This window comes from Salarias fasciatus, chromosome 12, assembly GCF_902148845.1.
Source record: "Salarias fasciatus chromosome 12, fSalaFa1.1, whole genome shotgun sequence".
NCBI lineage: Eukaryota > Metazoa > Chordata > Actinopteri > Blenniiformes > Blenniidae > Salarias > Salarias fasciatus.
The window spans coordinates 25,757,538-25,771,980 of NC_043756.1; the positions used below are offsets into that span (position 1 = coordinate 25,757,538).

The window sequence follows — 14,443 nt, forward strand, 5'->3', positions numbered from 1 at the left end:
CCAGAGAAATAGAGACGTGGAGAAAATATCAAACTCAGAAATGCAACTTTCTGAAAAATTAAAACCGAAGCTTAAACTCAGTAGTTCCAAACAGTTGGGACAATCGGTCAAGCATGAAATACAACCAGAATTTCATTTTTCCAAACTGTACGAGTGATCTGAGTGTGCTTTCACCCTCAGCTCGGGGTTAGAGAGGCTCCAAGGATACTCAATCGTTTTGGATTTAAATTTGAGTGAAGAGGAAACAAAGGACAGTGTTTACAGTGTTCACAGTTTCTCTACAGATGTGACGAGGAGAAAGAAGAGCCTCACAATACCTGACTGTCCAGTTTTGGCAACAAGCAGGGACAAAAACACACAAATCAACAAATCAAAAAACAAGCTTTACAATGTAATGCAAGAAAATAAAGAAAACATGCAAATGTGTTATTTGATAAACACTGTGTATGTTAAAAAAAATAGTTCACATAGCCAATAGCCAGAAATAGTTCTGACAGTTTTTTTTTTTTTTTTTTTTTAGTGAATGAAGAGTTTTGAGCTCCTTTATAAACAAACTTTTTCCAAAAATGGAAGAAAAAAAAGTCAGTGGGACCCGAGTTGATTTTATTGATCAGCAACCGTCATAACAGACGACGTCGATCACATCTATACGATCAGGATGAAAAAAATCCTGACAGACTGGAGAGAGATGATTCCACCTGATGTACAGAAATGAAAGAGTCATTAGAGTTTTAAGTAAAAGTGCTCTTTTTACACAGCAGCTGCTGACAAAATAACCTTTCTGCTTTCGTTGGAGCAGTAAAAGATGCCTGGTGTCGATGTGTGTGACGACAACAGAAACATTAATGCTGCCTTCAAGGTTGAGACTTCTTATTCTTTATAAACACTCTGGTTTCTGCAAAGATTTCACATGCAAATGAGTCCAATTTCTCTGAGTCAAGAGAGAAGAAATCGAAATTCAAAACTGACTCAGTGTGGAAAATCCATCCGTCTGGTTTGTGCAGCTGAGGGTCAGAGGTCGCCGGAGTCAACCCCAGGGGCGAGTTGTTCAAAAAATGTAATCTAGATCGAAATGATCAGATTTGGAAATCCCCTTCTTTGCTATCCAGGTTTAGGCAATCCATCTTACTTTTATGCTGGTTGTTCAAAACAACATTGGACTGGATCACTCTGATCCAGATACACCGTTCTCAAGATTATCATATCCGGATTAGCAGAGCTCTAAATGTAGCAGATCACAATGTGGGGGAGCAGCAATGCAGAGGACAACAGGTAGAAGAGCCAGCATGGGCTCACTTTAAGAGTTTTTAATCTGTCAGTCTGACTACAAGAAAAGGCATGAAACATGATTCAGAGCTCGCACCAGATACTTTACATGCAACTATTTTATTTCTAAAAAGAAAACAACCATAGGTTTTAACTGGCCTTTTTAAAGACGTACTTGGCGATGATGTCCTGAACCCCCTCCAGCCAGTGAGTCCAGCCCCGCCTCTCCTTCTCACCTCACACACCCGCAGTCTTGAATTAAGACAAAAAAAGACTAAATATCGAGTAGTTAGCAGAGTAAAGAATGTTCAGGGTTCAGCATGTTTCACTCTGCTTTAGAAGGCAGGTGTGACGCTCTCCCTGCTTTGCTGGATTTCTTCCTCTGCAGGAGGATCCAAGCTTATATTCTTTCACTTTCTCCTTTAAGGCGTCATTCAGAGGCGTCATTATTCCTGTTAAAGACGCTTCCAGCCTCTTCTGAGCTCTTGTGACTGTTGGTTCTACCAGAGAGGATCCAGGTTGTTCTTCTTGAACATTGCTGAGATCCAGAATCAGGAGGAATCACTTTCCTCTCCATCCCCAGCAACACCTGGAACCCCAGCTGCAGAGCCACATCTTTTCACTTTTCTGAAAGAGTTTATTTCCTGTTTGGGTTTTTTTTTTTTTTCCTGAGGAAAAGATCATTTTTGTTTTATTTTATTTTTACTTTACCTTACTGAAAGGCGTAATTGGCAGCCTGTGTCTACTTTATCTACTTCAACATTGGAACAGTTGAACAAATCAAGACCAAAATACAATTAAAAGTGTGAACACAAAATGATACAAATTGATTTTTTTTATTGACCAATTTTAAAGTTTTGCTACATTTTCTTCCTGGAATCCACCTTGAAACCCTCCCCCCTGCTGGGATCAGGGTAGACCTAGTTTTTTGGGTCAAAGTTATCCAGATCCTACTGAAATGTTCTGAACCACCCAAACTGAAGGTTTGATCCAGATTTAAACTAGGATAGGATTACATGATCTTATCTGATTTTTAAATCCTCTCCCTTTTGAGCAACCCAATTTCAAGCTTTGATCAAATCCAATAACCAAAATCTGCTCAGATTACCATTGAACAACTGGACCCAGGAGATTCTGGACTGAGTCACCAAGCACTCTTCATTTAAACATCTTAAAAATAGGTGAGTCAGCATTTAATTAATGCAAGTGACAAAACGACTATCGATTAATTTCACAGTAAAAGTTTAGCATTTATTCAAAAAATATTGATACTTCAAAATGTCTCTAAAGGTCAGCTGGAAAAGAGCGGCAGCAGGAGGAAACATGGCGGAGCGTCAGGCTGGAGAGAGAGACATCGATCAGTCCACAAGAAACAGAGAGCTGGAGACAAAATCTGAGCTGAATTCATCTGCAGGCGCTGAAAAACACACCGAGAAAACTGAGAGGGAGAAGAGGAACTCACCGGTACCGATCAGAACCGGTTCACTCTGGTTACAACCAGCTGAAAACACCTAAACCGTGCGCAGTCAGCTAACAAAATTGTTATACATTGTTGAACTAAACCTTTTCTCACAATCTTATTTTATTTTTTTTAACAAACTCTGTCACTTAAAGCGAACCTTAATTTTACTTTTCAGAGATCGATAGCTTCCAGTCATCACTCAGTCCGTCCCGTGACTGAACTCCTTCCATCTCGATATAACATCTTTCAAAGACATTCAAACCTGTGAAACTAGAGGTAGAAAATTAATTCAAACAACTGTTGGACACTTGTATTCTCTACTGTGTTAAAGAATACAATCCACCTATCCATTCTCTACCGCTTATCCGGGACCGGGTCGTGGGGGCAGCAGTCTAAGCAGAGATGCCCAGACTTCCCTGTCCCCGGACTCTTCCTCCAGCTCCTCTGGGAGGATCCCAAGGCGTTCCCAGGCCCGCCGAGAGACCTCGGTCTTCCCCGGGGCCCTGGGAATACAGAGTCTAAAAATATTAAGGTACCAGACTCTATGAATAATTGATTAGTGGTTTGATGATTGAAAGCTTTAGCCCTATTTATTATTCTGATGACTCTATTCTGGAGTTTAATTATATGTGACATTAAAAGTGAAAAATAAAACCCATCTAGATATTATTCTGTAGATAATGCCAATAGCTTTTGATAATTTCTGTTTTATATCTTCTAAAAGTGCCGGTCAGGGAAGCAAGCTGAGCATTTAGCTCCTTACCTGTGGAATAAACTGGCTTCTTTTAAAGCAGGACGTGAAACGCTGTCAAGCTTGAAGAAATAAAATCAAACAATCGATTTTGATTCTTTTATTCCTTGTTTTCTTTCTGCTCTTGATCACTGTGATTTTCCTGTGAAGCTGCGCCTCTTCTGAACGCTGCTGGTAAAACAGACTCTGCTGATGGTTTGGAGGATGTGGGAGGGTGAGGGCTGGACCCCCCCCCCCCCTTCCGCCCCGCCCCCCACGCGCGCCCGTGCGTCATGACGTCACGCAGGGCTGGTCCTGCCGTTTATTAGGCGCAGGAGCACATTGGCAGGTCTGTGAGAGCTTCACACTGCAGCTCTGTCCGGCCAGAGGCAGACGGGACAGAGGAGGTGTCTGACTCAACTCGAAACACCTTTTGAAAACCGGCAAAAAATAAAAAAATACCAAAAAACAAAACCAAAAAAAGAAAAAAAAACCAAGTCAACAGATCAAATAATATTAATATTAATTATATTCCACTGACTGACTAAGTGTGGCATCTTGCTTCACTCCTATTATAATTAATTTATTTTTCATTTTGAAGTGAGAAAGAGACTTTTGCTTTTGTCTTTTTTATATTTTTTTTTTTTCAATTTTGAGTGAGCCTGCATTTTGATTTTTTATTTAATTTCACGTGTGGGATAAAGTTTTTTTTTTTTTTTACTTTTTTCTTCCTGTATTAAGACTCGTGATGGCCATCCTGTCACTAGCGTTACTTCTTGTAGGATTCGTCCTGACTTCAGCAGACAAGGTAAGTTTTACGCACCGGCTTCTGTCGCACTTTTGCGCACTTTTCCTGACGCGTCTCCTTAAAGTCTGGTCTTGTTGGCGGCAGGTTTTTTCCGCTGCACACTGCTTCCTCTGTGAAATACGTGTTGACACTGCTCCCCGTTACATAAGACACGTTAAATAGAGGCACTTTCTCTTATTCTTTTTACAAGCAGCCCTCGGCTTTCGCCTCGCTTGTGTTGTGGTCCCTGAACGCCTCACGCACTCATATGATACATGATCGCTTCCTTCGGGCTTACAGCGCGTTTAACGAGCTTTTCCTCTGTCTCTCTCTCTCTCTCTCTCTTCCAGGCCGGCGGAGTAGATAAAGAGGGTAAGTCCTGCTCGATTTGTGCTGATCTTTGTTAATTATTACACCTGAGTGAGGAGAAGGTTGAAGGAAGGGGGGAGGCTGGAGGGTTTCTCCTCCTCAAGACAAAACTCATGTTTGGTGCACTCAGATCAACGTGGGAGGAGTGTGTGTGTGTGTGTGTGTGTGTGTGGGGCTGAGTAATACCCCTCCTTCCTCCCTTCCCACACACACACACACACACACACACACAGAGTCAGATATTACATGAGTGAACTGCTTCAAGGGCTTTGTTATACAGGAAGGAGAATTCCACTTCTAAATCCCGCACATCTGTTCCCCATTCCGAGGTTAAGGAAGAAGTGAGCTGCAGCCCCCCCCCCCCCACTCCTCCAGCACCTCCAGGGCCCTCACAGAGCCGATGACACCCGGCCAGAGGGGAGCGTTGGAGTGTTGACGGTGCCACTTCATGGTGGTTTTCCTCCACAACGCTTCGGAAAGGAGGAAAACAAGACGCAGTCTTTTGTTGGGGTTGGGGGGGGCATCATGTGAGGAGTGCCTGCGTGGCCTGGTGAAGGGGGGGGGGGGGGGGGGGGGGGGGGGGGGGGGGTTTGGTCTGTTTGGTGCTTCAGACCACCAGACTCTGAGGCGGTGGGGTGGTCCTGCAGCAGCAGGGAGAGAATCTGTCCCGAAGCAGCAGCACTGGGGCTCATCCAGGGACTGACTGGACAAACCCAGGTCCGGAAGGTCAGTCTGACTCCCTGAAGGGACTCATGCTCACAGGAGAAGACGGGACGGCTTTGCCACGGAATGGGTTTGGAATTCTCAGTTAGGACTATTTTAGTTAGCGGTGCAGAGATACAACCTTCTAACAGGAGGAGCTTGAAGCTTTCGACACTGTCAGATACAGATAACTCTGCTTGGTAAAGGCCTTGAAGCTGAATCCTGGTCCTGGAGATCCGCATTCCTCAGCATCCCTGATCATAACGATCGGCTTGCTATCAGGATGCCTTCATTAGACTCAGGTGTGTTGTAGCAGAGGAACACTGGAGACGTGCAGGACTGCGGGAAGGAAAGGTGCTCATCCTGGTCCCGGAGCGGCCCTGATTTTCATCGTGCTCTGACTCGTTTGCTAGCAGCAGGGTAGCTAGCTATCGTTCCAACTTTACCGATGTCTCATCTCGGGTCAAGATGCCCAAAACACAGCAGAAGGTTTGCGTTGCCGTGCCGACGGGCCCGAGAGCAGCAAAGAAACATTTTTTTTCTGGAACAGCTCTGATATGAGACACTTTGGGCAGTTTGTTCCAGATCTGGACTGAAAAACTGATATCTGGCTGCTTTCTGGTGAGGGAGAGTGCTTCCTGGAACCGTGTGTGTGTGTGTGTGTGTGTGTGTGTGTGTGTGTGTGTGTGTGTGTGTGTGTGTGTGTGTGTGTGTGTGTGTGTGTGTGTGTGTGTGTGTGTGTGTGTGTGTGTGTGTGTGTGTGTGTGTGTGTGTGTGAGAGAGAGAATATAAAAGGCTGTGAGACGGTTCAGGCAGCTCAGTCTGTTTTAACCCTCTTTGGATGTAACAAAGTAATTACCTGGTTTCTTTATCAATTATTAAGTAAGGAAGAGTCTTTTTTTACTGTTAAGTTATCCGAGTATTGGACTGGCGTCTTTTTTTTCTTTCTGTGTGAGTGTTTTAGGTGTTGCTACACAACGTTTCAAGCGAAAACTCATCATTTTTGCATTTTCGCTTCAAAAAAGTTTCACGTTGTGAGTGTTTTGAAGATAATGTTTCCACCGAAACAACCTGAAGAAGAAGGAGCTTTCATGTCGGGCCACTAGTCGGTGCTGTTGGTTGTTGTAACAAAACCACGAGCAGCACACTCTAAACATTAACAATGGAGAACATGGACATTCATATGGACAGAACACCAGGTGGATTGTTAGCACAGTGACTGTCAACTCTGAAACATCCCCCTCTGCACATCAGTAATGACAGATAAACCCGACTGATGCCAAACTGCTTATCAGCGTGAGATACTCACACACACACACAACATCTTGAAAGCTCATTGAAGGCTTTAATGTTTATAATCTGGGAAATAACCTTTGCTTAAGTTCAGTTTCTGAACTCGTTTGAAAAAAGCCCAGCTGGCTTTTTAAAATCTGACTCTCAGATGATGCATCAGCGAGTCGCAGCCATTTTGCAGTTACATAATTTCCTCCTAATTATTCAAGTAATTGTTTCACGTAATGATTTCCACTCATCTGTGCAGTAACAGCGGGATGAGACGAGCAGATGTCTGTTTCCATGTTGGTTTCCATTATTTGGAGGGAACGTCTTTTGCACCGTTAGATTTCTTGGGGGTTAACCCTTTATGGGGCGAGTAAAACACACAAACCAATTAAACCTGAAAACAATGACAGAACTCACCATTTTTAGATAAAATAACACTTTTCAGTAAGACACTGGGGTCACGTGGCCATGAGGAGGAAATGATCAGGTTCTGAAAGGTTTTTGAAGACATCCAGTCAGAAATTTAGCACATTTCTAGATTTTAAACCATAAATTACAACCACTTATATTCCCTTTCCATTGGATTTATTTGTTTCTCTGGATTGATTCCAAAAACTCAGTTTCACTAACTGTAAAGGGCTCCTCAACCATTCAGCTCAGGTTTCTAATATAGACCCCGTTTCCCATTTTCACATGAAAATGTTTCTGCATAGGTGAAAGTTTTTGAAAAAACTCAGACTCCGTTGCCCTTTGTTAAAATGCAACTTTTCACAAACACTGTCTCCATGGCAGGGAAAATACAACTTTTGAACAGCTGCTGCTTAAAAAGCTGCTGCTGGTTCTGAACATCATGGCTGAAGCAAGTCGTTCTGCACAGTGATGCTCAGTATTGATACACAGTTATGGTAGTTTTAGAGTCGACAGTCATTGTAACAACAATCCATTTTGTGTGTGTGTGTGTGTGTGTGTGTGTGTGTGTGTGTGTGTGTGTGTGCCCACCAACTAGTGGCCTGTGAGATTGTAACTGGACCCCCCTTTAGTTATGTTTATATTTTATATAAATATTTCAACCCAGTCTCCACAAAATTACATTCAGAGACAACTAAACTGCGTTCTCAGATACGTTTCTCAGAAGAATGAATATTGTCCCTAATCACGTTCATCTGGACGGAGAGTCATTACACTGGTTAAAACAGATTTAGCTTCTCCCTGATCATATTAAAGGCTAAGTGTATTTGTCTAAAATACATTTTATTCCCATAAAAACACACAATCTTTTGTCTTAATTCTGTATTGTATTTTTTACAGTCATATTTGTGGATTCTGTGTGGTCCTTATCAGCGTATTCTTGCCGTCAATTAATTAATATGTGCGTGCACACCTTTCTTATGAGGGATATATCATCACACGATGCCGTATAAATAACGAGATTAGGCATATATGTCAAATAAAGAAGCATCAGTTTATACTCAGAGGGTCCACATTGTAAACGGTCAATGAGTAAAGGAGAAAATGATGTACTGATTGGAAATAAAGTTAGTAATTTCATGATAAATGGGATACATACACATGCACACCCTGTAAACGTGTTATACGAGTGATTTAAGTCATGAGAGTAAAGTATATTTGAAAAATTTAATGGGGTAATTAAAAGAAAGCCAATGAAGTCTCCCATCCACATAAAAAGACACTGACTCAAGTAAAAATAGTAGTTAGGTGAGCTACCTTAAATATCTTAAAGATTGCAGTCAGTAACAATTATTCCTATGGGGAATTCAATGGGGGGGGGGGGGGGGTGTGTCACAGTCCTCAGTGGAATGTTTACAATCTCACACGAGCCTTCTAACTACATTGTCTTCACTGTTTCCGTGTAAATGTGAAACTTTTCTGAAATGAAAACTCAAAACGAAGCATTTCAGCTGAAGCGTGTCGTGATCAGGACTGCAGTTTGCTTTAGTAGCATTAACACTATTTCATATGGCAAATAGAACATTTAAACATTCAAACATTCTTCTATGGCTTTAATCCAGCAGACTGCTTTACTTTCTTCACCCTCAGTCAAGCCGTGACTGTATGTTTTGCTGATCCTCTAAAACGGAGGTGAGAAGTGAAAAGTTAGCATAACCGAGCAAGACTGTACACATTCATGAGATTTATAGCAGAACCTATCAAACAAGGCTTCAGAAAGCAGCGAAAGCAGTCTTCCAGCAGCGATTGCCCAGCTCTGTCACTATTTGTATAAAACAGAGACATTACATGTGCTTTTTGAGGGAAGGACACGATCCTCTTTGGAGTACTTCACTGCGTCTCATCGCCTTCGTGATGGAAAGCTTGCTTCTGAGCTGTCGAGTGGGGCTGTTAGGAACAGATGTAAACACTTCTTCTTCTCCATCTCTCCCATTAAGCAGGCTGGAGGAAAATCAGCACTGTTTGAACCAAAATGACGCAGCGCCAGAGCTTATTTACAGTCAGAGCTGCATAACAGATCACATATTTCTCATTAATGTGATTCCAGTATGGACGGCGTGCATATCACAGAGGACTGACGGCATTCATGCTCTGAGAGTCTGAAAGGATATGTATATTGTTTAATAATCTAAGGAAGTGTAATTAATCCCTGTAAATTCATAAAGACGAAGTAATTCTTTCATCCCTGTTGGCAGGATCCTAAAGATCCCACAGGTGCTTTATGTGTTATTGATTATGTGAGGTTTCTATACTGTTCTTCACAAAGGAATTCAAAAGCACTGCCTGCAAGAAGTACTTTGTCTCTTTGGCAAATTCAACTGGTTCATGGTACAGATGGGCTGAAATAACACGGGAGACTGTCATTAAATAAGTTCTTGAATCAGCAGGTTCAAAGACATGTCCAGAGTCCAGTTCAGTGAGAGAATCTGCACCATTATTCCACAAAACCCATAGTTTTGAAGGTCTGGAGAAAGTAATTTAATATCAGTGTAAATGTTGGACCTTCAGAAAATATTGTGCTTTCATTTCTTATACTAACAGTGCTCCCACCCATTTTAATTATTTATGTTTCCTCTAACTCAAAGTTCTCGATTGAAAACCTCCTCGACAAAGCAGAGTGAGTTCTCTCACCCGTCTTCACTGTCATAGCCGGCGTAGTCAGCCTGTCTTCGCTCTCCTCTTTTATTTTTATCACAGTGTTTCTGAATGAAACGGCCTGTATTTCCTTCAGAAGCTCTTTAAATCTGTTTCCTTTGTGTCACACGTGTCCAGTGTCCACACACTGTGATTTGGAAAGCATGCCATTTCTCCAGGTGTGTAATTTGGCCTCACCATCGACACCTGTTTGAATGTCATATAGTCAAAACCTACAAAGATAATTACAAGGTTTCATTCTCTTCATTTTACATTTTTTTCCAAGCCAAACGTTTGTGAATGTGCCTTGCTTGAAAGGAGTGGTTTAAAGGAATTTTCCTGGGAGTTACTGAGTCTTTAAGACCGAAGGGTGTTCTTGTAGGATTGGGTGCAGACTTTAGATAAGCCAACAGTGTCAAGACAATGCTCCTGCCGTGGTTGTCCAGTCCTGATCATCATTATGTAAACCCTTTCATTTCACTTATTGTAATTTCTAAGAAGAAACAGGAAAAAAAAAACAGATGAGCAGCAGCGTTTGAGCTGCAGCACCCAAACACAGAGGCATTCTTCATACAGTCGTTGAAAATACTTGATCTCCTCAAAACTGAACGTTTCAAGACTTTTAGGTGGTTTACGTTTAGTGCTGTCAATTGATTAAAATGTTTTAACCAAGTTAAGTCTGACCATAATTAATCACATAATTTGTGAAGTGGTAATAAACACATAAAATCACAAATTTAATGCACAAAAATGTCTTATCTGAGTCTTTTAGCTTAAGTGGAGCAGTTTCACATCAGAAAAAGCTAATGTGGGATTTGAACCATCCAATATTTTAAAGTTGAGATGCTCAAGGGAAGGCCAGTCCCATTTTCTCTTTGGGTGTAGAATGTAAAGCTATGTTTAGATGGATGGATCGACATATTCTTTATTGTCTATTGTCTCTATTGTCCAAACGGAAAGTCATCATTCGTCATTGCTGTAAAAAGTTAAACATGTCTTCCGGGCTGTTTGTGGAGCATGTTGTCTCCTAATGTTGGTGGTTTGAGCCTCAGTCTCATAGCGTTCATGAGTCAAAGTGACAGGAAGTGGAGGTACTCCCAGCGTTGGGTGCCGGCACTCAGCGTGGCAACCACCGCATTGAGGCGCTTCCATGTGCAAAGGAGGCCATAGCTTTCTGACGAGTGATTGTTTCCTCATTGCATTGCCTTAAACATGCTGATTTCTGTAAAGTCTGAACTTCTTGTGACTTGTTGTCATGTGACCTGACAGATCAGCTGAGGAGCCGGCTGAAGGAGTATGGCCTGGTTACACCTTTCAGCACCGATTCGCACGGACACTATCTGTCGCACCTGCTGTCGGCCACCCATAAGCAGCGCGTCAAGCGGGAGGCCCAGTCCGGGGAGTTTGAGCAAAGGCTTTTTTTCAACATCTCCGCCTTCGGGAAGGAGTTCCACCTCCGTCTTCACCCGAACAACAGGCTGGTGGCGCCTGGCGCGATGGTGGAGTGGCACGACGAGGTGGAGGGATTCGGAGGCTTCGGTAACGATTCTGACGCCGGCCAAGGCCAACCTGGCAACCAGACTGAGAGGATACTGCGGCGTGAGCTGCTGAAGACGGACTGCACCTTCACCGGAGACATCACCGACGTACCCGGAGCCTCGGTTGCCATTAACAACTGCGACGGACTGGTAAGTCTTCCTCGGCCACAAAGAGCCCCTCGACTCTTCTGCCCTGCCGAAACTCTTCCAACAAAAGTGGCGTGACCTTATCAAGCGGCACTCTGGGATCGCTGGTGTCTGTAAGCCAGAGTTTAGCCTCTCTGTACGTCAGCACTCTCCCTTTTCTAACAACACATTGTTCTTGGAGATATTCTTCAGGCAGACGTACGGAAAGGCTTTTTGTGTGGAGGTTTGTCATGGCTGAGTGCTCGTCCATTGCGCTCGTAAAGCGGACGGATTTTTCTCCCAACATAAAACACGAGTTCCTTTTGTGCGGCACAAAAAGTCTCCAGTCTTATCCTCCCCATCACCCCCCATAAAACACTTGAACGGTAATTGGGGAATGACCTCTTTCAAAGAATCTTGTGTTTGTTGAGTATGTCTCCTGAGTGGATTGAAGGATTGCTTTGCCAAACTTAAATTCTTTCAGTGCTTATTGAGTTCAAAAACAGCTGCTGTAGCGATCAATATCTGGATAGGAGAGAGAAAAATGGAGGCTTGTTGTGTGATTTTTTGCGTATTTGAATTATTCCGTTGAGGAAAAATACATTTTTAAGCCCATCAAATAGTGTTTGTGTAGCAGCAGATGGGTCTTTTTTAAGGTTTGTGGCTTCAAACTCATCAGATAAGTAAATATAGCTTTCCCTTTCCCCCTTAATGTTCTTTCATAAGGTCAGTTTGCCAAAAAGCACCAGGGACGGAGATGGGCAAGAATTGTCTCTGTGAGAGTGGAATTTTGATTGTCAGACCTGATGAACAAACTTTTGTATGGAAGTTGAACATATAATTGGATAAAATGTGTTTTCATGGCTTTCGCTCGGCTTACACACATGAAACTGGAAAAACTTTTATAGTACTTTGGGCGTCTGTTCACACAGATACAGGAACTTTTTGAAAACAACTCCCAAAGCGGGACTTTTGGAAAACACTTGGTGAAAAAAATCCAACTTTTAGATATAGTTCATATCCTGGTTCAAATGTGGACTCAGTGACCGTCATCTTACCTTTATAATGGTGTTTCTTAGAAACTGTCTCCTGGGCCACAAAGTTTAAGAAACACATGATGCCACATGATAGAAAAACTGATGTCATGTAGTTAAATAAAATATGAAAACATTTTACTTTTTGGAAAAAAAAATCATGATTTCATTGTAAAGAGACAGGCGACGATATGACCACATCATTCAAAATGAAGCACATGGAAACACATTCAAATGATTGTATCTTTACTTAATAAATCAAATTTAAATGTCCTGTGTTTTTATGAGTCAAAGAATTATGCAAGAGAGAGAAACAGTTGGCATGATTTATAGCTGGACCTCTGTTGAAGTCATGATGACTTGAGCAATGTTTTAAATCCCGGAGCCAAGTCAGCAATCAGGAAGTTGGCTGCAGAGTTTCAGACTAAACTCAACTCATGATGTTAGTTAGAGAAGAGAAGATTAACCCTGCGCTTCACCAGCTTCACACTCAATGCTTTTGTTCTGATTTGACCCGGACGATGAATCCCGATGACTGTTAGGGCCCATTCACACGGTTTTCCAAGGCAAGACAAGCGGCTTCATTCTACATGAACTGCATATTTCTTTTGTTAAAGTAGCAGAAGAAACTGACAAAACGTAAAAAAAAAACAAAAAAAAAAAACACGGTGGCCTTGCTAAATTTAAACTGAGACAATCTGATTTTTCTGTCACAATTTATTACCAGAAGCAAAATGCAATACAGCGAAAATCACAAGAAATCCAGACAAACTAATCCTCACCCCGCTTTCGTCCAGGTCATTCTTCTCTTTGGAAGCAGAACATCCTTTATTCTTTAATTTTGTTCATTCGTTCGTTCACTCCTTCCTTCCATCCTTTCTTTCTTTCCTAATATTATGTTGGATCACATACATGTTATCAAACGAGGTAAAAAATGGTTATGTATGCATAAGCACACCTGTTTAAAGACATATACTTGTATATACCGTAAATCCTCTTATAGTAGTCGAGGCTTTTATTTGTCTCAACTGTAGCTGCACCAGGCTTTTAATGGAAGGAGGCATGTATAAGAGAGAGACTTATATTTTAAAAATTGCAGAAAGATCTTTTGACAGTAATGCAGTTTAGAGCTGGGGGATATGTCGAATTAATTCGATTTTATTTTTTCAGTCATTGTGAAAAAAATTTAAGGCATATTCGAGGATTCTCCGCCGATTTCGTACAACATGGCCGATTTGCCATTTTTGGAGCACTGCGCATGCGCGGCTCCCTCTGTATGAGGACTGTGGGAGTGCGCACAGCAGCTGCATGTCAGTTTGTTTGCATCCGCGCAGCTGTAGCATCGTCTTTCCGCATAGGATTAAAACACATTTGTAATCATGTCGGACTCTTCTTCCAATCATACATAAGAATACGATCTGTAAAGTAGTGTCTTACGTGTTTATGCAACAGAAACACATTTGAATTGGATAATAAGCATGTTACCTGTCCAGCAGAAACTTCCCCACGTTGTGATCAGTCCTAAATCCCTTATGTGCTTTGAATGTCCGCCACCTCGTAAAGGAATCTCCGAGTAAAACACATGTTTTGCCCTTCTTTTCTATGGCCTTTCTTCTATCCTCTGCCATCTCAAACAATGTTCTTTTTTTGTGGCTGGCCATCTTCGGAGGCTTTCGCGGGAGGAGCAAGCCGCTTCTGAATGAGGTGCTTTGGTCGCTCCTGCTGCATGTCACTTCCTAAACAATGCTCTGCGCATGCGTGGCTCGAAACCAGAGCGCGCACAGAGGCGGCGACTCGACATGATATGTCATCATGCAAATGCGTTCCCACATTGATTGGCATTATGACTGCCCAATTACGATTTGGAACCATACAATTCTGATTGGTTCTAAGGATCCTCCAGTATACCTTTAAATCTCAACTTCGAGTTAAATGTTTTCTGTCCCTCCGCCATTTTTACCGGACGTGTGTAATACGCACAGTCGCCATACCAGGAGGACTGGTGCTGTAGCACAGAGAACTGTCAGTAGAGCGCTGTAGCGCTTC

General features: G+C 42.3%; 1 protein-coding gene across 1 annotated transcript in view; it reads left to right on the forward strand.

Moving 5' to 3' along the window:
* The first annotated feature begins 4,169 nt into the window (after window positions 1-4,169).
* The window catches only part of adamts3 (ADAM metallopeptidase with thrombospondin type 1 motif, 3), a 128,668-nt gene continuing 118,394 nt past the window's right edge, over window positions 4,170-14,443 (forward strand). The window contains exons 1-3 of the mRNA XM_030105563.1: window positions 4,170-4,266; window positions 4,596-4,617; window positions 10,969-11,387. Coding sequence (XP_029961423.1) covers window positions 4,207-4,266; window positions 4,596-4,617; window positions 10,969-11,387 — 501 coding nt within the window. The 5' untranslated portion in view covers window positions 4,170-4,206. The remainder of the gene's footprint in view (window positions 4,267-4,595; window positions 4,618-10,968; window positions 11,388-14,443) is intronic.